This window comes from Anabrus simplex, chromosome 9 (assembly GCF_040414725.1).
Source record: "Anabrus simplex isolate iqAnaSimp1 chromosome 9, ASM4041472v1, whole genome shotgun sequence".
In the NCBI taxonomy this organism is placed as follows: domain Eukaryota; kingdom Metazoa; phylum Arthropoda; class Insecta; order Orthoptera; family Tettigoniidae; genus Anabrus; species Anabrus simplex.
This window is the reverse complement of record NC_090273.1, coordinates 10,632,150-10,657,465: the sequence shown is the minus strand read 5'-3', so window position 1 is coordinate 10,657,465 and position 25,316 is coordinate 10,632,150. Positions and strand designations below refer to the sequence as shown.

Genomic DNA, 25,316 nt, shown 5'->3' with positions numbered 1-25,316 from the left:
ATAAAAACATGTAAAATGTTTATGAATGTTGGAGGTCAGTTTCACACTCTGTTAGGCACAAAGACACGACACCACATTCTGTCCTGCACAAAGTCACAACACTAACAATCAACATGCGAAGATCAAAAAGGCTTGAATTCGCAGACGAACAGATCTGTAGTAGAAAGCCGCCAGCTCCCGGTGACCAGCGTGGCACACTCAAGGTCACGCGCTGCGGCCAAACACCAAAGTAAAGTGGAGAACGTTTCGAAGGTCCAGAACCTGTCACGGCTGCGGGAAGCCAAGTATGTATATAAAAATATACGACGCCAATTAGTACAACCGAATGAGCACCCGTACTCCAGTTAAGTTAACTGGAGTACGGGTGCTCATTCGGTTAAGTGTGGTGTCGTGTCTTTGTGCCTAACAGAGTGTGAAACTGACCTCCAACATTCATAAACATTTTACATGTTTTTATGGCTGATGATGACCTAGACTAAGGTCGAAACCGGTCCCATTTAATAGAAATGTGATTGCTACGTTTCTTTCTTTTGAGTATTGAATAGGTTGAACCTCCTTTCCAGTTATTTAATTTTTAACACCTTATGTGAAAGCATAGGAGGTCTTGAGATTGCCTATTACTGTTTTGGTCCTAATATAAGACTGGGAATTTTATGTTTTTGTGTTAAAAAGACATAAAAACTGCAATCGTTTTATTAGTGCAACATTACATTTTAAAAATTTGTATAATTTCCCACTTGTACTGACTTGCAAAGTGAGAGCGCATTCCAACTCAAGGTCACGAATAACCATAATTTCTGAAGTTTTCATGATATTTTTTAAAATGTGATTAGTGACGGGCAGAATTAAATATAATACATTTGAGAACTTCTGTGAATCGATACTTACATTCAAGTTCAACATAACGTTTAAAAGTCTATGTAGGCCTAATTTATGCGGTACAAGATTGCTAGAAACTGACTACAAACAGTATACTGGTGATCAAATTACAATGGAAGGTTTAAAAAAAGAAGGGTTTTTGCCATCATGTTGGGCACTTTTATATCTAATGTGCTTTATTTTATTAAATTAGGGAATTAAAAAGTACTTGTGGTCGATTGCTGTTTGGCTTGGCATTATTAAATTTTTTGAACAGTTTGGCTGATCAAAGTTGCTGAACTGAAAGAAGTTTCACGAGAAACTGATGAAGTTTCCCTGGTGAAAATGAATGTAAAGTATAGAGATTTTTAGCTCGTGTACCCATAATTGTTTGAAGCCGGCCCCGCAGACTAACTTGCCTCCCTCTCACCCATAGGGTCCGCGTTCGATTGCTGGCCAGGTCAGACATTTTTACCTGGATATGAGGGCTGGTTCCAGGTTCACTCAGCCTACATGATTACTTTTAACCCGGGAAACGCCAGAGTTTTCAGTTATCGATTTTTAAATTTTTATTTAATATTCTCAGCATTCACATATTAAAGAACATTTAAACGTCATTTTTCTAAAAATTGGATGATTGGTTTCTAAATGAGGGCCTGGTATCGTATGGTACATACTTTCTGGGCGAAACACAAAATTGTTACCTCATTAGAATACCATGAAATTTAATGCTTAATATTGTTACAGCATATCGATTACAAATTACATAGCGATAACCAAAAGAACAAACGTTGTTTTATAGGTCATTTGTGACATCCCTTTGCGAATTCCAAAAAATAACATTAGCTTAGACGTGACATATCTTCAGGAAATAGGAACTATAGACTTCAGTTTTTTGTCACCTATTTCCACTTTTCACTAGTTTGAAGAGGCATAAAGTAGTTTACACAGACGTGCACATTATACTTGACGCATTCTGTGCGGCTACGAGATTCGCGTCCAGCGGCCGCTCAGCACCGGCGATGGTTTGTTGGAACGGTATAGCAATATAGGTCATTGAATCTCAAGGTGTCAGATACTCTAAAAAGAAAAGAAGTGTGACCAACTGCATTTCTTTCTCTTCAAAATATCTCCCAAATATATATATTGTAACAAATGTTTTGCACCTTCCTAATTCTGATGGTGGCACTTGCATATAGCCACTTACAAGTAAAATGGTGACGAATGTTTTCATTTCTTTGGAATTACTTTAGGGTCTTCTTCATTTTTAAAAAGCGCATACATGCTAACTTCAGGGCACAAGAAATTCACAATTTCATCATCAAAATACAACTAAAAAATATTTCATTCACCATCATATTTCAAAAAGTGGAATATTTCACACTAGGAAAGTGTATTGTTGTGGGAACTAGTTCATCCACCATCCAGATAGCTGGTGGACGAGGAGATGATTTTGCTCTCTTTGTGGGCCGTGAATCATTATAAGACATGGATTCTCTACACCTGTGAAGAATTTGCTGTTTCAGCACTACCTCAAATGGTGCTCCGAGTTCACCTCCCGTAAGGTTATCTGCGAGACCCCCTTCATCTTCCTCAGCTGAATCTTCATCAGATAATACATTACATTCCGATGTTACAATGAATATGGCTTCAGCATCAGTATCCTCTTCTTCAATAATATGTAGAACCACCTTAAGCGTCAAGCGCTCTCCACGTCTGTTATGATGTGGATTTTTGTAGTAAAATCCACAGTTATACAATTGAATGACACACATAAATCATTATTTGCTACTACAATATGAATTGTTTGTTTAGAATCGCCTTTAGAAACAAGGAGGAGAAGGGGAACAGAGAGGTACGATAAGCGCCGTGCGGTACCATACGGTATCAACAGGATAATTAGTGTCGTAACAGCTAACGCAGAATGATGACCAATTGCTTGTTATTTCAAGTCATGGACTGATATTTCAAGATAATAAACCCTGCGATACAAAATCATATTGTCAGAATTTATAAACAAAATAAATCAACTTACCTTAGATGGGCAGTCATTTTTATGCCTCTCAACACGATCTCAAATTCGAGGCGGTTGTTGTCGCAAACAAACACTCAAATTAAATCCTGTGTTGATTTTAGTCATTGTAGGGGGTATCATCTTGACAATGTAAAGTGGAGTTGCCAGATTTATGTCGCGAGTAATGATCAGTATGAAAAAATCTGAAATAAGGTGCACTGGTACTATACGGTACTTCACGGCATTGCCAGGTTAATTCAGGAGCTATCTAATGGTGAGATGGCGACCCCAGTCTAAAGAGCCAGCAATAACTGCCGAGAGGATTTGTCACACTGACCACAAGTCACCTCGTAATCTGCAGGCCTTCGGGCTGAGCAGCAGTCGGTTGGTAGGCGAAGGCGCATTGGGGCTGTTGATGGTTTCTGTTCGTTCCCAGATTTTCAGTTTTTCCATGTCGGGTTTTTCTTTTTTTTTCTTCCTCCGTGGTCCCTCCAAAATGGAGAATGGAGGTTTCACTGTATTACAGATTATACAATCTTATGCAAGTGTAATCGGAATACCATGATAACATGCTCGGCTCGTTTTGTGTTCTTGTTGTACTTATTCACCCTTTACATATCTTATTCTTTCTAAGTGCAGTAGAAGTCCGATATAGCGAGTACAGCATATAACGAGAACCCCGTTATAACGACAATGTTTGCCGGTCCCTTCGAAACTCCTATATTAGAGTGTGTATTATCGTTCGGTTACAGCGAGAGCACTATCACTGACGCATCCGTTATTACAAGCTATTTTTTCCGTTACCGATATTTATGCACCCCAGCGATTATGTTGCATGCGATCGATCTCCTTCGGTATTGTTTCCTCACTATGTCCACTAGCGAGTTCTCTCGTCGACATTCAAAGGCGAGGTCGGAGTCGATTAGTAAAACCCATCAACTGCTGTTCTGTAAAGAAAATTCAAAATGAACGCAGACTGTTTTGCGTAATAAATGCGTAAATGTGTCCGATAACAGTTGTTAACTCATTAAAAATAAAGGCCGAGGAAACGATCGCTTAATTTTAATGCTAAATACTGCGATTAATTAAGGATGAAATACACCTCAAGATATGGCAGCGTGCATAATTGATTTCAGAGGTTAGTTTCTATTTTCTCGCATCTGTTTAATTTCAGAAAGGCTATTATCATGTAAATTTATAGCGAGAAGAGTATTTTCTACTGGCTCTAGAAATACCTTCCGTACGTAAGCATTCACGATAAATATAGTACGGTTAAGTTAGGTTAAGTCACGCTGTTTGAATGAGAACACTGAAATGTTTGCCACAAAATGCGATCGATCATCTTCGGTACGGTATATTATAATTTTCTCGCTATGTGCATTTACGAGCTCGTCGACATTCGAAGGCGATGTTGGAGTTGATTAGTCTAGTAATACCCGTCGACTGCTGTTTTCTAAAGGAAATTTGAAATGAAAGACTATAACACGTTATCGTAATAAATGCGTAAATAACGTGGCCGATAGCAGTTGTTAACTCGTTAAAAATAAAGGCTGAAGTAAATGCTTTCTTAATTTTAATGTTATATGCTGAAATTAAGTAAGAATGTGATACATCTCTAGATGTTGCAGAGTACATCACTGATTTCAGAGGATAGTTTATATTTTGTCCCGTCTAGTTAAATTTCGAAATGGCTATTCCCATGTAAATTTTAGCGAGGAGGTTATATTTTCTCTACATGAATTTGAAATGTGTTTTCACGATACACATAGGTGAGGTTAGGTGATGTTGTTTGAAGAAGAAAACGGAAATGTTTGCCACAGAAGCCTCTGGAGTGATACCGTGTTTCTCCAAATTCAAGACGACGATTTTTCTTCCTCAGAATATGATGTGAAATATCAAGGGTCGTCTTGCATTCGCGGCCTTGGCAACTACCGTAGTAACCACGGTACCATCCCCCCCCGCGCGTGCACACAAAACTCGCTGACAATAAACGACTGTCTCTTTATTATACATCGCTAGCCCGCGGCGACCGGTTGTTCATTGCCTATGTGTAACGTCGCTGGAACTCGGGAAATAGTCGGCTCTACACAATCATTTCTCAAATCTGCAGAATGGCATAAAAAACGCGAGCCTTCGAATTCTTAGTAGGGCCATGGCTACTCAGTAGCAGAGTTATAATGCGTTCGCTGTACCTGACGCTTAGTAAAATTAAGTTTTATAGATGGCAGGAATATTTTCGTGATGGATCGTCGTACTGTAAAGATACGTGGAACACGTATTACCGGCAAATTTTCAACGGGTGTTCGTCGATATTATGATGACAATTTTAAGTTAATGGTTATTATCCACTCGTAAATGTAGAATACTCGTGCAGCCGTAAGAAAATATGGCATAGGCCTAACTAAAGCTAATATTCGGCGTTAGCGTGAAGACAAGGAGAGATTAAAAATGCGTATTGCACAAAAAAAGGCATTTGTTGTCCGCAACATGGACACTTTAAAGAAGTCGCAGATGAAATTGTGAAGTATGTGCACAAAACACGCAAGGGTGGAATTGCCATACCGCGGCGCAATAAACTCGTTCATTCACCTTTAACGTCCGCGATTAGGCCTATACATCGCTAGCCGCTGAAGTTTGCCGAAGCCGGCAAGCGAGACGTGCATGTAGCCAGTTATATTTGATGCCGAGTGAAAGTAAGTTTTATAGTAAGTAAGAATATTTTCCTGATGAATTGTCATATTGTAGAGACGCTGAAATGAGAATAATTGCGCAGCCGAAAAGTAATACGCCATAACTAAAGCCAATGTTCCCGTCTAAGAATAGTCTAAAATGTGTACTGTATAAGAAAGGCATTCATATGATTGTACAAAGCACTTTTTAAGACTGATATAAATTTTTTGAAGGAGAATTATTCGGAGAAATACTGTACTATAAATTTTCAGAATGAAATTAAACATACTTTCACGTAATATGAGATTTTGAAAAATAACAAACAAGTAAGCCGAAGAGGGGATATTATCCGCAAAAATGCAAGTTTTGTGCAAGCTAACTGTCGCTTCATACTGATTTTAATGTGTATGAGGGTTCGCCAACTTTTTACAAAAAATCGGATATAACGACAATCCATTATAGCGAGTAAATTTTTCGCTCGTGTGAATTCTCGCTGTAACAGACTTCTACTGAACGTAATATGTCCCCTTTTCTGCTTTATAAGTTACATTGCATGTTTTAGCATAGCTTTGAGATCACATTTATAAGTTCACCATCATGATACCACACTCCAGTTAGACTTTTATCATGTGAAACAGTCAGTCTTTCTGTTACATGTTACATATCTCAGGAGAGTTCCCTGGTCACTGCAGCACACACATATTGTAATCACGGAATAATTCCTTCACTTAATTTGAAGTGTGGCAAGGAGCAATATCTTGCTGAAAATTTTCATCACTGTCTGGAAACATTTTCTTGAGCTCATGAAGAATTTTCTTTTCCAGAATTTTGATGTACTCATCACTTTTCATCGAATGTCTCGCAGAGTGTGTTTTTCGGTCTGTTGCAAATGTGCTGAATTTTTTGGCTGCTGCTTTGTTCAGCTCATGTACTGAAAACTCTGCCACCACACTTCAAAGTGACTTTCAAACTTGTTGCAACTGTCCAACTGGACATCCTATGTCCTCTCACACAAGGGTGGTAGCGACCGTTAATGAAGCGTGTTATCAGAAGACAGGCATTGAACTGTGCTGGAATTATGCATACATATGAGTATTTCTGTAATTTTATAATGTGTCTTGCAGATACGTTGTGTTTATTTCATCCATAACAAAAGAGTAATGTCTGTCTGTCCTTCACTTGCCATTAGTTCCTGCGTAGTGCTGGCGTTGAGAAGCACATTCCAGTGGTTTTCAAACACATAATGGATTTACATTGATGTAGTTGGGCCTTTACACTCTACTCACAACTATGATAGGTCTGAAACTACCTCTTTCATCTTTATTAAGTATTGAAGTAATTTGTTTGCTGTTTAAATATTTGTAATTATCATAACTTCTGTTTTGGTTTTAAAATATTGCGTTTTGTTCCCCTTGTTGAAACATTTGTTCACAGTTTGCTTTTCTTGAAAACTATTCACAGCCGCCCTAAGAATTTCTGTCATTGATTAGTTAATTTCTAAATTTTGTGGCTTGTCCTCTAATTGGCTAGTTCACTCTAAACTTACTGTGTGGTGCCTCAGGAACTTTTCTGCATTGATTCACTTATTTCAAAGAATTATTTAGCCACAGAATTTACTTCAGCTTTGAAATGAAAATATATTGCTTAGCCATATTTAAATGTTCATTTAGCCAAAAAAAATGAGAGATTTCATTATTGTTAATAAGGGAGTTCAACCATTTTAAATTTTATGGTGTTGAGAATTTCAGTGTGAAAATGTTGACTAGTTGATTTGAGTATAATAAGCCGCCTTTGACCTAATGATAAATGATGTCAACAGTACCCTCTTAAATTGTTTGCCAACTACAGCACCGGGTGTGTTTATATTGCTGCTGCTTTATCAGAAGATATACCGTATTTTCTCACATAATTAACGCCCTTGCATAATTTACGCATCCCACTATTTTAGGGCCCAAAGCAGAGAAAAAAGAAATGTTCACTATTTGACGCACCCACTTCTTCGAACATTCATCACGCAGCTCCGGATCCCTTTTGAAATAAAGATCTTAACTACTCAGGTGACAACCTTCCTGTTGTAAAATTGGGCATTCCATGCTGTTATCAACCGGTAGGAAATACCACTGCACTAGTTCTGTGATGAATCAGCGCAGAAGTGACTAGAGACGCGCTATTCCAGTCTGGTACAAACGTATTTTACGTGTTTCGGGACATGTGTTTTCTGTGATCTCAGAATTGTTTGTTAGTTTGTTAGTACACAGTGAGCAAGTATTAGAGTAATACCGCATCATATAAACTCGCGGTGATCAGTTGCGCCGAAACATATGGGAATAGGACAGCGGGCCACAAGTATTCAGTGCCGAATGCAGCGTGCGCTACCGCGGCAATAGAGAAGTCCACTTCAAGCGACAAACAAGTCTCGCAGAGCATTTCGTGGACCAAAAAGCGGCAAGTTCCGCAAGTAGAGGAGGACCTGATAAATATATCATATCGTTATGCAATGTTGGATGTGCCATTTCTCACAAAATGCTGTATTTTATAGAACGAGAAATGGCCACTGCACATGGAATCAGTGTCTCAGTTTTGAAGATGAGTTGAGCCAGTTGTGGGTATATTATATTTGATGTACCTTTCAAATGTAAATGAATTTAAATAATTTTTTAAATATCTAAATTCCTTGAATAATTTACACATCTGATGTTTTCGCCTGTATTTTTCCTTTTAAAAAGTGCGTTAACTATGTGAGAAAATACGATAATACAGTAATAATGGCTTATGAAATGACTCTTGTAATATGGCATAAATACAAAAAAAAAATCTCTTATCTGCTCTTGGATATAGCCTTTAGTTTGCACGTATTATTCTCATTATCTTGTAGTTTTCATGTGTTATTTCATGACACTGTGTAGCTGAAACTGATGGCCACAGTTCATCAGACGCAGCCCACCATTCAACTGCTGTTATCCACACCAGATTACGTGGCTGCTCTGGAGTTGATCGCTACAACTCAAGAGATCCTGCTGCAAGAACTTGCTGGGATCCACAGCTTTCGGTACGTGCATGTTGTATTCTGGATTTCATTACGAGGAAGAATTGAACTGAACTCGGCTATTTTATGGCCCAACCACCAGTGCTAATGTACAGATCTCAACGTTGGTGGGGACATTCATTGAGATGTGTTCCTTATTTTTTTTAAAAATACATCTACCGTATTTGCTCGCGTATCACTTGCACTTGTTTTACAAAAAAATAAGGTGTGAACATTTTTGATGCGTGATATATGCAGGGATTTGTCTGCAAATGATCGTATTCCCAAAAAACCATAATATTTGCATTAGGCTATTGCAACAAGACAACTGGCATACTTTCTCTATTCATTGTCACTGCCTTCAGTCTCCGAGCTATTCTTGCATGCATCATTCTGGTCACCATCCCATACTGCATCATCCTGACTTCCGTTCAGTGCATTTGCAATGCCCATCTTCAAGAAACTCCTCACAACAATGTCTGTCAATACCATAACCCATGCCCGCATAATCCAATCACACACGAGCTCAACGGCTGGCGTCAGTTCATGCTCCCCTCCTGCCATCCATTTGGAATAAAATTTACGTATGTTGTCCTTGAAGGGCTTGTTGACGGAAACATCTAAGGGCTGTAGACAATGTGTGAGTCCACCAGGAATTACGAGATCAGTTTTCATTTCCTGAAGACATTTCTTTGTGTCTTCCGCCAAGTGTCCACAGAAACTGTCCCACACTGGCAATGCTGAGTGTTGAAGCAGTGCCCCTGACCATGCTCCCCACACCGTACGGACCCAGTCCTGGACAAGAGCTGTATTCATCCATCTTGAACCTGCACGTGAATGCCTTTGGGAAACTTTGCTTTAGGCACTGTTTTTCTTTTGAAAATAACGTATGGTGGAAATTTTCTTCCATCTGCGGTTATTGCTAGCATGACAATGCAACACTGTTTTTCACAGCCAGTTGTATGTACAAGCACACTTAGATTCTCCCTTCTTGTTGATGGTGGTGTTGCATGGCATGTTGAAGTTTATCAGGGTTTGATCTGCATTGCCAATTTGAGATAAGAGGTAATTGTTTTTCCTCCACATTGCCATCACATGGCGATGAAAATCTAGGATTTTTTCACCGAAATTGCTTGGCATTCTCTGGCAGAGAGACGTTTGACTTTGCAGACACAATCCCTTTCATGTCCTGAATCTGTGGATCCAACCCTGGCTCACTTTCAAATCCAAACAGCTGACTCCTGCTTTAATTGCCAGTTCGCGCGCTTTGAAATGTAGCATCTCATGCAAGATACTAAAGCCATCATTTTGCAACTCTGTAACGTAATGAAGCAACTCGTCTTTCAGCTCAGGAAACATATCAGTTTTTGGCCCTCTGAATGCCTTACATATTATTTATCACTCTGAGTTTAAATCCAGGCGTATAACTCCCACGTTTCTCCATAACTTAAAGATTGACCTACATGAGAAAATTTAAATGAGAAACAGCAATGAAATGTGAAGAAAGAATACTGGTTCTTGTCGACAGTACAACAGATGGATGATACCTAATACCGTGATCACGTGACTGCCTGGACAGGGAAACACTCCCAGTTCACGTGATCAGCTCTGCCGGACAGGTAGCGATAAGCATATTGACTAAGATGGAAGAGTGAGAGGGATGGCTGAGTGTGACTGACTGGCTAGGAATGTGGCCTTGGGCGGGGGTTTGCGAGTTAGGTCTTTTTGTTACAACAGCTACCCTCAACCTTTCTGCAGGTAGAAAGAAATGTAGCTTCTTCTTGTACTGTCACATACAAAATACCGGAAAGGAAATTGTACAGTCCCGATATTTAATTTAGGCACGTCCATGGAATACCCAAACTTTATTTCGTATATGTACTGTATGTCTTTAGGACGTCAGAAATTAATGCGAATTATGTGCGGATTTTTTTTTTTTTTCCCCCCCCTGCAACTTCAAATGTTAAAAATGGGGTGCGAGATATACGCGATGGTGAGTTATATGCAAGCAAATACTATACTTTCTGCTATTCCAGGTTTTGAAACAGACACATATTTGAGAATACATCACCTACTCATCGACAAGTCTTATGAGTTATGACTGTTGCTTGCAAGACCTGCTTAATATATTTCTTCTAAGACAGATTGCACCAAAATCTAATCTACTTCCATGTGTTTTTGTGGACATTTTATTCATATGTGAGGATATATTTGAGTGCACTTGAAAATATACTTTATAATACCTTTTCTGTGTAAACTTAACCCACTCTTAGTATCTACTAGACGTATTACAGTCTGGTCACATTATGACAGGTAATGTGGTCTTGGTTACATTCGTTAGTAATCCCACTTGCTTGTTGTGACTCTAGATAAACTGAAGCTCTGAGTGATTTTACGAAAAGAAGACGTCATCTGCTTTTCTATTATTCTTTATATGTTCTTTTAGACTTAAAGAAATCAGCCTCCTTATTAGGAGCATAGGAGTGGCACCTTGATCTGTCCTTTGATTTCACTGCAGTTCTGACTTTCCAGTACCATGTCATCCTAGTCCTGCCTTTTATCAGTCAAGTATCTCCTTTGTTATATGATCGTCTAGCTGCTGTAACGTATGTGCCATTCATGCCTATTTTCTCAGTCTTATTTCCAGTTATAGGCTTCTGATTAGTCCTTCCCCAGAGCATAGCATCGGAGATGATTTTTGGCCACCAAAGCAAAAATAAATGAGAATGTGTTATTCATGTTTCTCTAAACTTGAAAATTGCACTTTGAATATAGGATTAAGCTAAATGGGGATTCATACTTTTCTTTCCAGGCACTTGAGCTCGCAGCTTCTAGAAATGGAGAGGTTGATCGATAAGATGCTGACCAGCGAGTTTGAGCGCTATGCAACTGCTGATCTCAACAGACCTCTGACAGAGGTGCAGCAGGTTTTGGCTGCAGTAAGTAACGGCAAATGCAAACTAGAAGGCTGTGTCACTTCTCTCATATGGATTCAAACATTTTATTGGGTTGCCCTTCTTTTCAGTCTGTCTGTTTATATCAAGTCCTTGCTCGAAATTGGCAAGAGATATAGAAACTTGCACAGAGGACAGACGCAGTGACAGACCAGTGTGGATGATAGGAGTAACAGTAATGTTAGAGATGTATTAGTTCCACCTTTTCAATACATAACGTGATATATTTTCTGAAGATATCAGTTGAACATTTAAGCCTTTAATGCCTTTCTTATTATTTTCAATGTGCCTTGTGACTGTTCCATTTTATGGTGGCATCTTTGTTCCTTTATTTTTGCTTAGTGCACTAAGACAGTGAATGGACTTTTGACAAATTTTAATTCAACACAGTGCACTTGTTTTCATATGTTTTTATTTTTATCATTTAACTTACATGTAGCTGAAGAAGTCTCAAAATAGGGACAAAACATGTCCTACATTTAAACATGCCTTGTTTAATGTATATCACGTTTTGTATTGAAAAGTTGGAACTAATACATCTCTTACAAAGTGATTAAATTATTATAACTTCAGACCCTGATGTGATAGCACATACTGCAAGGTGGTGTTCATTTCTTCTTTGTAATTTCTGTTGATATCCGTAATAACTTCTGGGAGAATACTTGATCATGCACGTAAAAATTTGCTCAGTATCTTAATTTTAGAACGTCCAAGCCTACTGCAAGTGAAAACAACTAGATAGAATGAATCAAACAGAAATGAACAAGCCCAAGATATCCGAGCTGAGCATAAGAGAGCTGAGGCAGGCATGAGCCACAACTAAATACATCCAACTTACTGATCGTGTCTAGCTTATGGAGGTAGATAAGCCCAAAAACACACAACATGTTATCGAGTCACTGGAGATTGAAACTGTGATTTCACAACATTCACAAGATGAGAATCTAGCTAAAGAAAAAGAAAAGAACCTTCTCTTAAACCTAAACTCTGAGCACACCATTGTGATGAGTTCTACGCTCAAACGACCTGAGGTCCCGGCTTCGACACAGCCCCTGGCTATAGACTACACTTAAATTTCGTATGCATATTAGAGATTGTGTCATTACCTGCAAAACATGGCTCTCTTTTTGTACTAACTGCACAAGATCATCCCAAAACAAAGGTTTCTCTTTTTCTAGGACAAGTTGATCTCAATCATCTTCGGTATGCTGCGGCAGAAGCACCTTCACTTCATTGATACCTACAAGGATGAAGCTTTCACTGCTATCAAAACTGTTGTGAAGCAGGTAATGAACACAGTTCTATCTAATTACCAACTGCTGTATCTGATATCATTCTTTGTTGTATCAATTCTGCCTCTTACAGGAGGCATGGTGATAATACTGATACCTGTTTGCATTTCTATGGTTGATGCACGTTGAATTTAAGGTAGTGCAACAGTTTCAGAATTTTTGACATACTACTTGCAAAGACGTTATTTTAATTTCTGATTATCGCATAACTCAAGGCTGCTCAGTTCTGTAGTTGTACTGATAGCTTATGTGATCTCAACAGATGGTAATAGAAGTACTGGCTGCCAGTGACACTGGGGACTCTGAGCTGGGTGTGACAGGTCATGGGGACACCATGCAGCATGGCATGGCCCTGCCAGACTGGCTGAATGTGCTGCAGAACACCACTCACACCCTCATGAAGCTCATCAAGAGAGTGAAGGTAAGTGTGTGCTTCACCCGTTCATTTTAATAGTGTTATTTTTTCAAATATTCCATGGTGGTTAGGCTCTTTAATCCATTGGGCCCGAGACCCGGAACCATTCTGTGCTTCATCTTGGTGGACCAATTGCCGGAATATGGAATGGAATATGGCTGCCAGCAAACGACTGAAAGTTACTGATATATAACACCTTTTGCAAAGTAATGATTATTAATGTAATTCTTTCAGTGAAATTAGTAGTAGTAGTATGAGTAACACTTCTGATGAACAAATAGATCCAGAAATCGAAGAGGAAGTGCAAGGAGATGTGGACTGAGTATGAGTCTGGACCCATGATGCTAACAAAAGAAATGTATTCCTTGTTTCGTGGTTCGTGGTGTGAATGCCATTCGACATTCAATTCCTATGTTGTATACCAGAGTATTGTTGGGAGAAGGATGCACTAGACTGATTTCATAGTAGATGTAGCAGTGTCAGTCCTCCAGAGCAGGGAGACCTTCACTGGCTGATGACCCCGTTAGGTTGAAATCCAGGATCTGGATTCATTTCTGTGCTCTTGTTCCACCCACTGCAGCACAGCAATTTCCCTCCAGAGCCAGTAATGTTAGTACAAAACACAAGAAGATAGCTGAAGTGACGTGGTTCTGCTAAAATTTTAGGTTCCGCTGCATTTGGAACAGTATTTTGAGGCTTGCCAGACTCTTTTCAGCTACTGAGGAGAATTGGAGTTGTGATGTAGCATCAATTAATTCATAATATGTTGTTTTCATATTATATATTTAAATCTTTAATGCTCTTGTAAGTAATTTCTCATGATGTAAAGCGACACTGTATTTCCTACAAAATAATCCCACCCCCAATGCAGTTTCTATCCAACAAATATGCGGGGCTCAATGGGTTAAAACTCCGACAGACCATCTTGTCAGTACACTCAAAGTATTTGTTTCGAGAAATCTTAGTTCTGATTGACACTAAAAAGCATTGAATAATTTTCAAGTACCAGTATATCATAAGTTTAGTATTAGAGCAGTAATTCAGTTACAATTTGTTATTTGGGTCCAAATCCTGGTGATTGTCATATCTTTGGCTCCTTTGCAGAAAGGTAAACAGTTTTAAGAGTAAGTAATGAAGAGGAACAAACAAATGATAAATCAAGTTATATGTAATGACAGGTCAGTTTGAAGAAAAGGAGAAATAGAAAGATGACACAAGGACAAACATGAAAGAGGGCTATCTCCATTTCCCCTCATCAATTGCAGTTCTTGTACATCCATTTCTTCTCAGCCCCCAACGAGCTCATTTTCTGTTCTCCAAGTGTCACTTCCTATATGACCCCAGATACACATCTTGCTATTGCTTGAATCATCTGCAAAACAATCAAAACTCTGGGGAATTGTTTTTAATGGAATGCCCCCCCCCCCAATTCCTGAACTTAAATCAGGGTTTTTAATTGTAAATGATTAATATATCCCTGGCCTGGGGACTGAGTGTTTGTGCCGTCCTTAATGTTCCTTTCCTCACATTCAACACTCTACACTTCTGCAATTCAAATTACACGCAGGTTCATATCAAATGGTGCAAGTAGGGGCAAAAGTTCTCTATAGGTCAATGCCCCGAACAAATAACTTGAAGCAGACGAAGGAGGGGGGGGGTCTTTGGTGAGAAGAGAGTTTGATGTGTTTTGGTGATCTGTGGGAATATGTGTACATACTGTCTATTTCTTGGTCATATGTAATGTAAAAACGTAGTTTTATTGTGAAATATTAGTTTTAGAATATATATTTGTCAATTCCTTGCATAGGTATGTTGTTTTCTTTTAATCTTAGTCCATTTTTAATCAGTTCAGTGCACATCCGGAAACTTTTGGCCAGCAGTGTAATATCACCTTTGATCGTACTGTTGGTCAACCACTAGAGGAGCGGAAAACCAACTGGAGTACGAAACAACAGACCGGCTTTTGTCACCCACATTTCAGTGTCGTAACAGGTTTCTCTGTTAACTGGCTCTCCTGAAAGTACTAGGCTTAAAACAAAAACAAAAAATCAGAAACAGTCCTGACCATGCCAGTGATGGAGCCAAAGGAAGAAGTGGTTAAGTGTAAGAAAGGACCAGGAGCCCTAACTTTACCACTTTTTGAAGACAGAAATACTTACATTTCCATATATACAAATCAGCATCTGTAATGTATGTATGTATGTATGTATTTATTGGTGTTCGATTATAACTCGTGATCCACTGGACCGATTTTTGTGTAGTTTTTGCTGCTACCTTGAGAATTTCCAGAAAAAGGTTTTCATGTGTAAAATATTGAACTTGGATGAATCAAAACTGAGGTGTAACGATTCGTTGAAGAAAATTATGCCAGTGACATCTTTATCAGCTTATGCAGCCTAAACTATTTTAAATATATTCACAAACTATTTTTGTACAAATTGTAGAGAATAAAACGCACTATCTAAGATCAAATTCTAAAATAATTTAATTGTATTAAGTCCACCTGTTTAATACATGTTTGCCATTTGATAAATGGTCTGTCTAAAAAGCTAGATAGGACATGTTTCGACCTAGCCTAAAGGTCATCATCAGCTAAAATAGCATAAAGATGAGAGACATGTCACTTTTTTTGTATATGTCAAGACATATCACTTATTCAAACTTTTTCAAGAGGGCCCAAAGTAAAACCTGACAGCCTCCCAGGTGGGTTCTTACTTTCCTAGGAAAGGTTTCTGTGTATTAATTATTGAACTATGATTAAAGGAAACCAAGCAGTAATAGTTTCTACAAAACAAGTGGAAGAAAATAATGCCACATGATATAATTTCTCCGCTTAAGCTGTCTAAACCACTGATGATATCCACAAACTATGTGCATAAGGTTTAAAATATTTAACAAAAAAGTACTTGGGATCACAAATCTATCTTTAAGAGGTTATCTACAATAATAGATTGTATGCTTATCACTAGAAACCTTGTTCTAGGTACGGAAAGAGTATTCACAAGGCTCGGCTTAGCATTGCCTAAACCATTCTAACTCAACAACCATTGCCAGATCTTGATGCGGTTTTCACTATTGCGCTGAGGATCTTCCAACTATGTTGTATCATTTATTGAACATTGAACTTTAACGGAAGGGAGCCGAACAGTAATGGTTTACGCGAAGAAAGTGATGTCACGTGAACAATATCACAGTTTATGCTGCCTAAGCCATTAAAGATATCGAGAAACTGCATCCGTAAGAATTGTAGAGAAAAAATGTTTTGCAAAATGTCCCCAAGACCCTGGTCCTATCACTAAAAGTTCGGCTACAGTTACAGTAAGATTTCCACTGTTAACAGATATGTTTGTTAACAGTAGAAATTCTGCGCTATATACGGGAATAGCATTCTGTTACTCCAGAAGCTTTGGAAATATTTTTATCCGGTTTTCATGTGGCAGCCTTATTCTTAAATCCTTTCAAGAAGAGAGCCATCGTGTGATTAATTTAACCTTTCTTTCCAGGCTGTACACGATGTTATGAGACAGGCTGCTGATGTCAGTGCAGGGAAGATGCCATCAGGATCATCCTCAATTGGGGGCGACGATGCTCCCACCGAGATTCATGTGACAGTGGGGTGAGTTCTTGTGTTCTTTAGCATCAGTGTCAAGAATACTATGTAAGGCAGTTTTATACATTAACTAGATGATGTACCTGTGCTTCGCTACAGGATTCTCAGAAAAACTGACTTTGTGGTTTTCCTAACTGAAGTCAATATAGATCATTACAAAAACATCAGTAGGAATGTAGCGATTAAAAGCAATTTTATCATATAAAATACTCAAATCAGATGAAAACTGCACATTTTCTCACTTTTAATGAACAGTACTACGCTTTCGATCTAACAGTCCAAAGTTCCAGAACTGGAATGACCAGGCCGCAGAGAGCCGTGAACACTTCTCCGCCATTATTTTGTTAAATATGCATACTTCTCATTTCAATCAGTGCCTCAGAGTAGGGATTGAATAGCTCGAATGCTATGATGAACCAGTATGTTACGTACCAGTAGTATCAGAAAATTTATGAAACAGAGGAATAGCATGCTAAAGAAGAAAATTCTCTAACTCCCCAGCTACTTCCGCCAATATTTAGGCAGACTGTTACACTCGTACGACTGGGCGAGTTGTTAGTGTGGTAAGGGGCGCGCAGCTGTGAGCTTGTATCTGGGAGATAGTGGATTCGAACCCCACTGTTGGCAGCCCTGAAGATGTTATTCCATGGCTTCCCATTTTCACACGAGGAAAATGGTGAGGCTGTACCTTAATTAAGGCCAAGGCCGCTTCCTTCACACTCCTAGCCCTTTCCTATCCCATCGTCGTCATAAGACTTGACTATGTCGGGGCGACGTAAGGCAAATTAAAAAAAAATACTTGGTATGCAGCAGTAATCATATCCATCGGAGATGAGTGGCAACAGAAGACAAAGCACATCGCAACAAACAGTGGTCAATGTAATGTTATAGTTGATCAATTTTATGAACTTTCTATATTGTAGGCCTTCACATAGTTTTCTTTTGACTCTGTGATCTTATGGCATCTTATAAAATTATTTATAGTGTAGATTGTAGTTCCTTATTCTCTTACTTAATGATTTTCGTTAAATCCTGTCTACCCATTTTCTCGTGACTCTGTGCTGAAAAGGACTTAGTAAAAAAAATCCAAATTCATGAATATCTCTGATCAAAGCTGGTATGGCAACAATATATAAGACATAAATGATCGGAAATACAGTACTATATAACTTTAGTTATGTAGTGTTTATCGATACAACCACTAATAACATAATTATTTGGGAATTAAATTTTTAAGCCTACCCCTAAACTACCATTTCACTCAGCGTGAGTAAAATTATTTATGGCCTAGGTTATAGCAACTTATTCCCCGACTTTGTATACCAATTTTGATTAAATTCTCTTCAGTCGTTTTCTCGTGATGCGTGTACATACAGACAGAAATTCATAAAAGTTAAAAGTGCATTTCCTTGTTACTGCAGGCACGACTGATAGAGAAATACCATCCTTTTTAAATTCTGAGCAATGCGCAGACAAAACTCTTATTTTATTTATATGTGTATATATATATATATATATACAGTAAAACCTCGTTAATTCGAAGTCGTTGGGACGCAAAAATTGGACTTCGATTTACGTCATTTCGAATTAACCGCCAGCACGTACTTCGGAAACGCCAACCCTAGCGGCGTCACAATAGATTCTAAGACCCGTTACTGCATGCAGTTAACCTTGATTCACAGTTTAAAACTCTCAAATGCCGTGGAAAAAAACTATTTCCAAAATGTATCCAACAAGGTGCATTTACAGAATTCAAATAATGCACTTGGATAACTCGTTGGCAAACATAAGCTCACGCAATGAAATCAAAAGAAAGAAAACATGATTCAAAGACGAGGATAAATCTATACTGGCTCCACTGTGCAAGTGCTTTATTCGTTGGATTACTGTACTGTATGCATTTTAGGTGCCTTGAACTTGCACGGAAAGTACCCGATGCCCTTAAAATATCGCGGCTAATCGAACTTTCCTATGATGAGGGGAGAAAGTCTCTTGCTTCCGTCCACATTACAACAATAAATACAGTGACTATACCTGTACGATTTCCCGCCATGGCACTTCTATGACCCATTAATGCATGCAATCACCTTGATTTTCTCAGTTTAATCTTTTCAAATGCCATGGAGAACACTATTTCAGAAATTTATCCAACAAGGTGCATTTACATTATTCAAATAATGTACTTGTGTAAAACAATGACAAACATAACCTCACGCAACGAAAGGAAGAAAAACATGATTCAAAGACGAGGAAAAATTATGCTGGCTCCCCTGTGCAAATGCTTTATCTTTTGGATTACTGTACTGTCTGCATTTGTAGATGCCTTGTACTGGCATGGAAAGTGCCTGACGCCCTTAAAACATCGTAGCTTTTCGAACTTTCCTATGACAGGAGAAGGAAGTCTCTCGCTTCCATGTGCACTGTGTTAGCAACAGTATATTTCCCGGCTGGCAGTTCTCTCCTTTAAAACCATAAGTCCGTTTGGCCTCAGCATTTAAAAAAATAAAACAAACAAATAATGCAGTTTCATCGGCAATGACAATATTGCTTGGTGTGTACGAATTGATTACAGGCTATAAGCCGCGCTTTTTCGCCAACTGTCGGCATCGCCAGTGTTCGCGGATCTACCTCTCCGCACACTGCCTGGTGCTTGCTACGTGATATTGTGGCGTTCCTTAAAACGCCGAATACAAAATAATTATTACGATTTCGCTGGAACATAGCAGATATGAAGCACACTGTAGACACGCCAAAGTAGGTGAAAGTGCGCAAAGTTACCCCTTCACGTTCCGGAAGACGCGTTCTTTCATGACACGGAGAAATTTTGAATTTAAATTACTCTGTAAAATGCTATTTTTTCAAAATGTAAAGGTAGTTTCGAATTAAAAGTCTGAATTTCGGTAACGGGACCGACATTGTTCTTCGAATTACGAATTATCCGTATTTCGAATTAAACAATTTAAATAACATGCAAAGCCTTACCTCATGTTTCCGAGAACGAGAGCTGTTTCGAATTAGGAGAGATTTTGAATTAACCTATTTTGAATTATCGAGGTTCTACTGTATATAGATGATCTTAACATACTGTTGATTGCGTGCTCCTCACACTGCACATGTCCTGTTCCTGACCATTTCTTAAGCAACTTCATGTTAAAGCGCATACATAGACAGTAGCAGTGATTGGGATTTAGAAGTTGGAGGGGGGCGGAAGATTGTACGGGCCGCATATTTACCCGGGATTGTGGGATATAGTGTATGTGGGGGGAAGTGAGGAATGCACATCAAAAATGGGAAGAAAAAAGGCTACAAAATGGTAAGTTTTTTAAGCCCTCTGAGCGAATTTCAACAGAGAGGTAAAGGTTGAGAGTTTACCAATAGTGCGGTAATAATAGTTTTTTGAGATCTTGATTCAGTACTATACAATAAAACTTTCACCAAAGGAACAATAATTACACATGTATTACTATTAAATAGAAGTACGGCATGAATATACAATTTAAAAAAATATTTACTTTACACCAAGAAAATCATACACTAAAGATATTGCCAGGCTGACGAATGCGTGTGGCAAGTGGGTGAAACGTACCTCAGTGTTCAAGACCTTGGGGGGGGGGGAATAAATATATATATATATATATACCCCTCACAGCACATACAAAGTCTCCACTACTGCTGTGGCACCATACAAAATGGTTAGCCAGGACGAATGACTTTTTGTGCATATTTCCGTTAATAATTTTTTAAATTCAGTAATTAAAAAAATAAAGGAATGAATTAGCTGATAAGACAACAGGGCTTGTACAAACAGCCCTTTTTTAAAAATAATTCCTAGTTTCAGCCAGCTAAAATGGAGTACAGAAGTAATGTTTTCTCCACAAAAGGGGGGGAACTGCCCCCCCCCCCCCACTCCCTCGCCCTAACCACTGCTACTGTGCATAGAATCAAGAGAGTCTGGCTTCACTCATCTTGTACTGATTATGATGAAATTTACTACAGACCTTGTGAAAGAGTCCTAATAATGTGGTAGTTCAAGGAGCAGTGACCTCTGTGAAGGGGCTCACTTTGCACATATATATCGTTTCACTCCAGTTGCTATTGCTGGAACACACTCTTGTAGGTTTTTTTTTTTTTTTTAACTCCTATTACTGGAATTTCCACAAGGACATGATCCTTTATCTGACCTGACAGCCTCTCAGGTGGGTTCTTACTTGGGGCCCTCTTAGAAAAGTTTGAAGAAGAGTAACGTTGAAGATCAGCGACATCTTGATTATCAGTTGCCCAGGCTGCTTATACTTTAACATTTTTTGTGTGTTCAAGGTATAACACAGCCTGAATGCATTAAATGATACACAGTTTACAAGATATAAATCTACTTTCTTGCTCCTTTTGATTATCTTACACAGAACAATGAAGTAAGATCAAGGTCAACTTGATCAACTCCCTTCATGCTACAGGTATAGCCAAGTATTGATTATATTCAATTACACAGTTAGTCTCTCTATCCTATTTGCCTGTACAAATGCCTAGAAACATCATTCTGACAGTCCTTTTTCTTTCCAAACTAGAAGCGTGACCTTCCATCTCTGCACACAAGTTACCTCTCCTATTTATAGTTCCTTAGAACTAGATTTCACATCACCTGATTACCCAGAATTCTGCTAATAGTACCACAAACTCAAGTTTTGTGTTTCAGAAGTGTTTCACCAGTGGGCATGCTATTATAATTACCGTTATCTTGGTATATGTGGTGCCACATACCAAGGAAAGGCCTTAAGACTGACCTATATTGTTTGTTCTAATTGCTTTCCCTCATCTGTAGATATCTTCATGTTGTAGATATAACCAGTGTTAGCCTTACAGACCATTGCTTGGGTTTGTATAAGGACTGAAATTTTGGTAGAAAATAATCTAAAAGGGGCTGACATTTATGAAGCACTTTTTATCAATTGTGGCCTGACTATTGTCACTAAAATGAAAGTATGAGAGTGTCTGGTTCATTGTCTTGGAGTACTGGTATGTGGTGTTTTCTAAGAGAGGATCAGTTGACCAGTAGACCTTGTAACATGACTTCTTTACCTTTCCCAACAATATATAAACAAAGAAAAAAATTCTCATCTCATTGCTAATTACTTTAATCCTCTTCAGGTTCTTAGGGAATATTTTATATGATGGAGTATGCTGGCAATACAAGTTCATTTACTCTGTCACAAATTCAAAAATTAATCACAAAAAATAAGCCCTATACTTCAATATTTTCAGATTCATCATCATGCCTGGAGTTCCTGTGAAGTCTCTTAATGTCAGTGGACTATTATTTGCTACCCACTCATTATATGAAGTAGAAATATCATTTATGTTCACACATCACTCTCAGTCTCATTTGCAACCTCCACAATTTCTCATTGTTTTGAAGGGTATCTTGATCATTGCTACTGACACTTTCTTCAGAAGAGCTTTTAATATTGAACTTGTGTTCTTCAACATCACTTGGGCATTCCAAACTCTTATCTGCAAACAATACATTTAATATGTTGTCTGGATCTACCCACGACATGGCTCTTTGAACGATGTAAACGTAAGGTCTGAAAAAGAAACAAATGACTCAAGAGAAGAAGAACAAAAAGATATGGTAGCTTTGTATAACCAAAACCTACAACACTGAAATTTTATCAACATTGACCACCAGCTATTTTCAGAAATCCAAAAAGATGTCTCCAAATGTACAAGTCTCCTGAACACTAGTCAACTCAGGACCAGCCATCAGTGTTTGGCCAGCCAAACACAAGTACGAGTAGATTTGGGTCCTGTCAGCATTGTGTTAAGTCTAGAAAAGTACTTGTTTGCACTTATTCATTCATTCTTTCACACATTAATTTTGTGTATTCATTCTAATATACACTGACTGAGCAAATGTCATGGGGTAGCGGAGCACTGATGCGCAGGTGTGTTGTCTGCGCACCACACGTCCCCTGTGCCAGCGGCAGTTGTACAGGAGACCTTGTGAGCAGTGTCTGTGCATGTGATAGGTGAAACATGGATCGTCGTCGTGAGCTGACACCGTTTGAACGAGGTATGGTGGTCGGTGCCCGAAGGATGGGAAGTGCGATTTTGGAAGTGGTGCGGGAATTCGGCTTTACACAATCGACCATGTCCAGGGTGTATCGTGAATGGTTGAATGCGGGTGTCACCGTCCAGCCACCCTCGATGACCGTGACCGGCGACATCTGAGACGGATTGTCAATAGTGACAGACGGGCAACCGTGCAACAAATCACGGCTCAGTTCAACACAGGCCGTGCTAGAACGTCTCCCAGTGGACAATCTGTAGGAACATGGGTTCTATGGGGTATGGGAGCCGGTGCCGCACATGGGTGCCACTGTTAACCCAACGTCATCGGGCACAACGACGCGCATTTGTCACCAGGGATGGACACTGGAACATTGGCGTAACGTGATGTGGTCAGACGAATCATGATTTCAACTGCACCATGTCGATGGGAGACACGGTGTATGGCGCAGACTACATGAAGCGATGGATCCTGCCTGCCTCGAAGGTGTGGTCCAGGGCGTTTCTGTCTCTGTTTTGGTCTGGGGTGCATTTTCCTGGTATGGAATGGGCCTCCTAGTTGTTCTGGAAGAGACTTTGAATTGTACGCGGTATGTTGAGCTGCTCGGAGACCATCTCCACCCATTTTTGACCTTCCAGCGCCCAGACAGTTCTGCGGTGTTTCAAGATGATAACACGCCACCACGTCGCTCAGGAATGGTTCCAGGCACATACAGCGGAGGTCCAACGACTGCCATGGCCACCCAGGAGCCCCGATATGAACCCTATCGAGCTTATCTGGGATGTCCTGGAACGGAGGCTCCGTGCCATGGATCCTGCACCCACGAACAGACCAGCATTGGCGGCCGCTCTGCAAACGATTTGGTGTCAGCTGCGTCCAGAGGACTACCAGGGACTTGTTGACTCACTTCCACGGCGTCTCACTGCAGTTCGCAGGGCCAGAGGAGGCCTCACATGCTATTAGGTGACTATCCCATGACATTTGCTAAGTCAGTGTACATCAGTCACTCAATCAACACTGATATTCTGTCGCCCAGGTGGCAGATTCCCTATCTGTTGTTTACCTACTCTTTTCTTGAATGATTTCAAAGAAGTTGGACATTTATCAAACATCTCCCTTGGTAAGTTTCTCCAATCCTTCATTCGTCTTCCTTAAACGGAATTTGCCCCAAATGGTAGTCTTGAATTCCAATTTTATCTTCATATTACGATCCTTCTTAAGTTTAAAAGCTCCAATCAAACTTTTCTTCTAGTAACGTCATTTCACACCTTCTCTCCACTGACAGCTTGGCATCTACCACTTAGACGAGGGGCTACTCTCCGTACTCTCAAGTCTTCCCGGCCCAAAGTTTGCAACATAACACTACTCGTTTGTGTGAAATCACCCAAAACAAATGGTGCTGGTTTCCTTTGGATGTTTTCCAGTTCTTGAATCAAGTACAGATCCTGGTGAGAGACCCATACCCTGAAGCTATCCTCTAATTGGGGCCTTACATGCTCTCGCCTTTACATCCTTATTACAAACCCTAAATACCCTCAGAACCATATGATCTGTAACCTTCACTTACAATGCTGTTTATGTGATTACGCCAGTGAAGATCTTTCGTTCTTTAAAACTTAACAAACAAACGTCAGAAGTTTCCAGCAAATAATCTATCGACACAACTTGAAGTGGAATGGAAAATGACAGTTGATTTGTGAAATGTTTCTACTTCTAGTCTTTCCATTGCACATAGCCGTTTTGTATTCATTAATGAATTGCAATTTGGCTTGCCTCTTTGTCTTTAGCGTTCCATGTATCCCTCCAAAACCTTCACTAAAATGATGTTGCACCTGTACTGGTGTCTCATTTCATTAGCTCCTTTTGAAGATTTCTCTATAACTCTGGTTAGGAATCCTTGAGAGTCATTTTTGCCATCCATGATGTCCTTTCCATTTGTCTCCCAACAGCGCAGCTAGAGCGCCTCTCGTCTTCCCTTTGGTCCGTATTTCCAGACTTTAAAGGACTAGACACCATGTCTGTTTATATATATATATATTTTGTTTTGTTAAGTTTTCAGTGTTTAGAATGGTTCTTTTCTTTTTAAATGCTACCTTGGCTGGGTCAATTCTGCTTTTTATATTAGCTGTGCTCTGTCCATCTGCAGTAATTTTGTGCTCAAAATGTATACATTTTTCTTCTTCCTGAGTCCTCAGAGAAGGTTGACTATCATCATAGAGAAATGTTTTCTATTTTTTGTTTCCCGGATCAAAGTGACATCATCATAGATGTCAAAACACTGTGTAAGATTCCGTGCTGTGGGTAATCTTCTGTGCTCACATCTCTAGGCCCCAGGGACTCTCAACTTGGGAGCGTGGGATGGCGATCATGGGGCTCTCAGCTGAGTCCTGGCATTGCTTCCACTTACTTGT

At 39.3% G+C, this 25,316-nt stretch overlaps 1 protein-coding gene across 1 annotated transcript in view; it reads left to right on the top strand.

The window, feature by feature from the left end:
• The window catches only part of scat (VPS54 subunit of GARP complex scat), a 112,467-nt gene that overhangs the window by 43,095 nt on the left and 44,056 nt on the right, over positions 1-25,316 (top strand). The window contains exons 8-12 of the mRNA XM_067153860.2: positions 8,449-8,591; positions 11,380-11,506; positions 12,700-12,807; positions 13,076-13,234; positions 16,732-16,844. Of these exons, the coding sequence (XP_067009961.2) occupies positions 8,449-8,591; positions 11,380-11,506; positions 12,700-12,807; positions 13,076-13,234; positions 16,732-16,844 (650 nt within the window). The remainder of the gene's footprint in view (positions 1-8,448; positions 8,592-11,379; positions 11,507-12,699; positions 12,808-13,075; positions 13,235-16,731; positions 16,845-25,316) is intronic.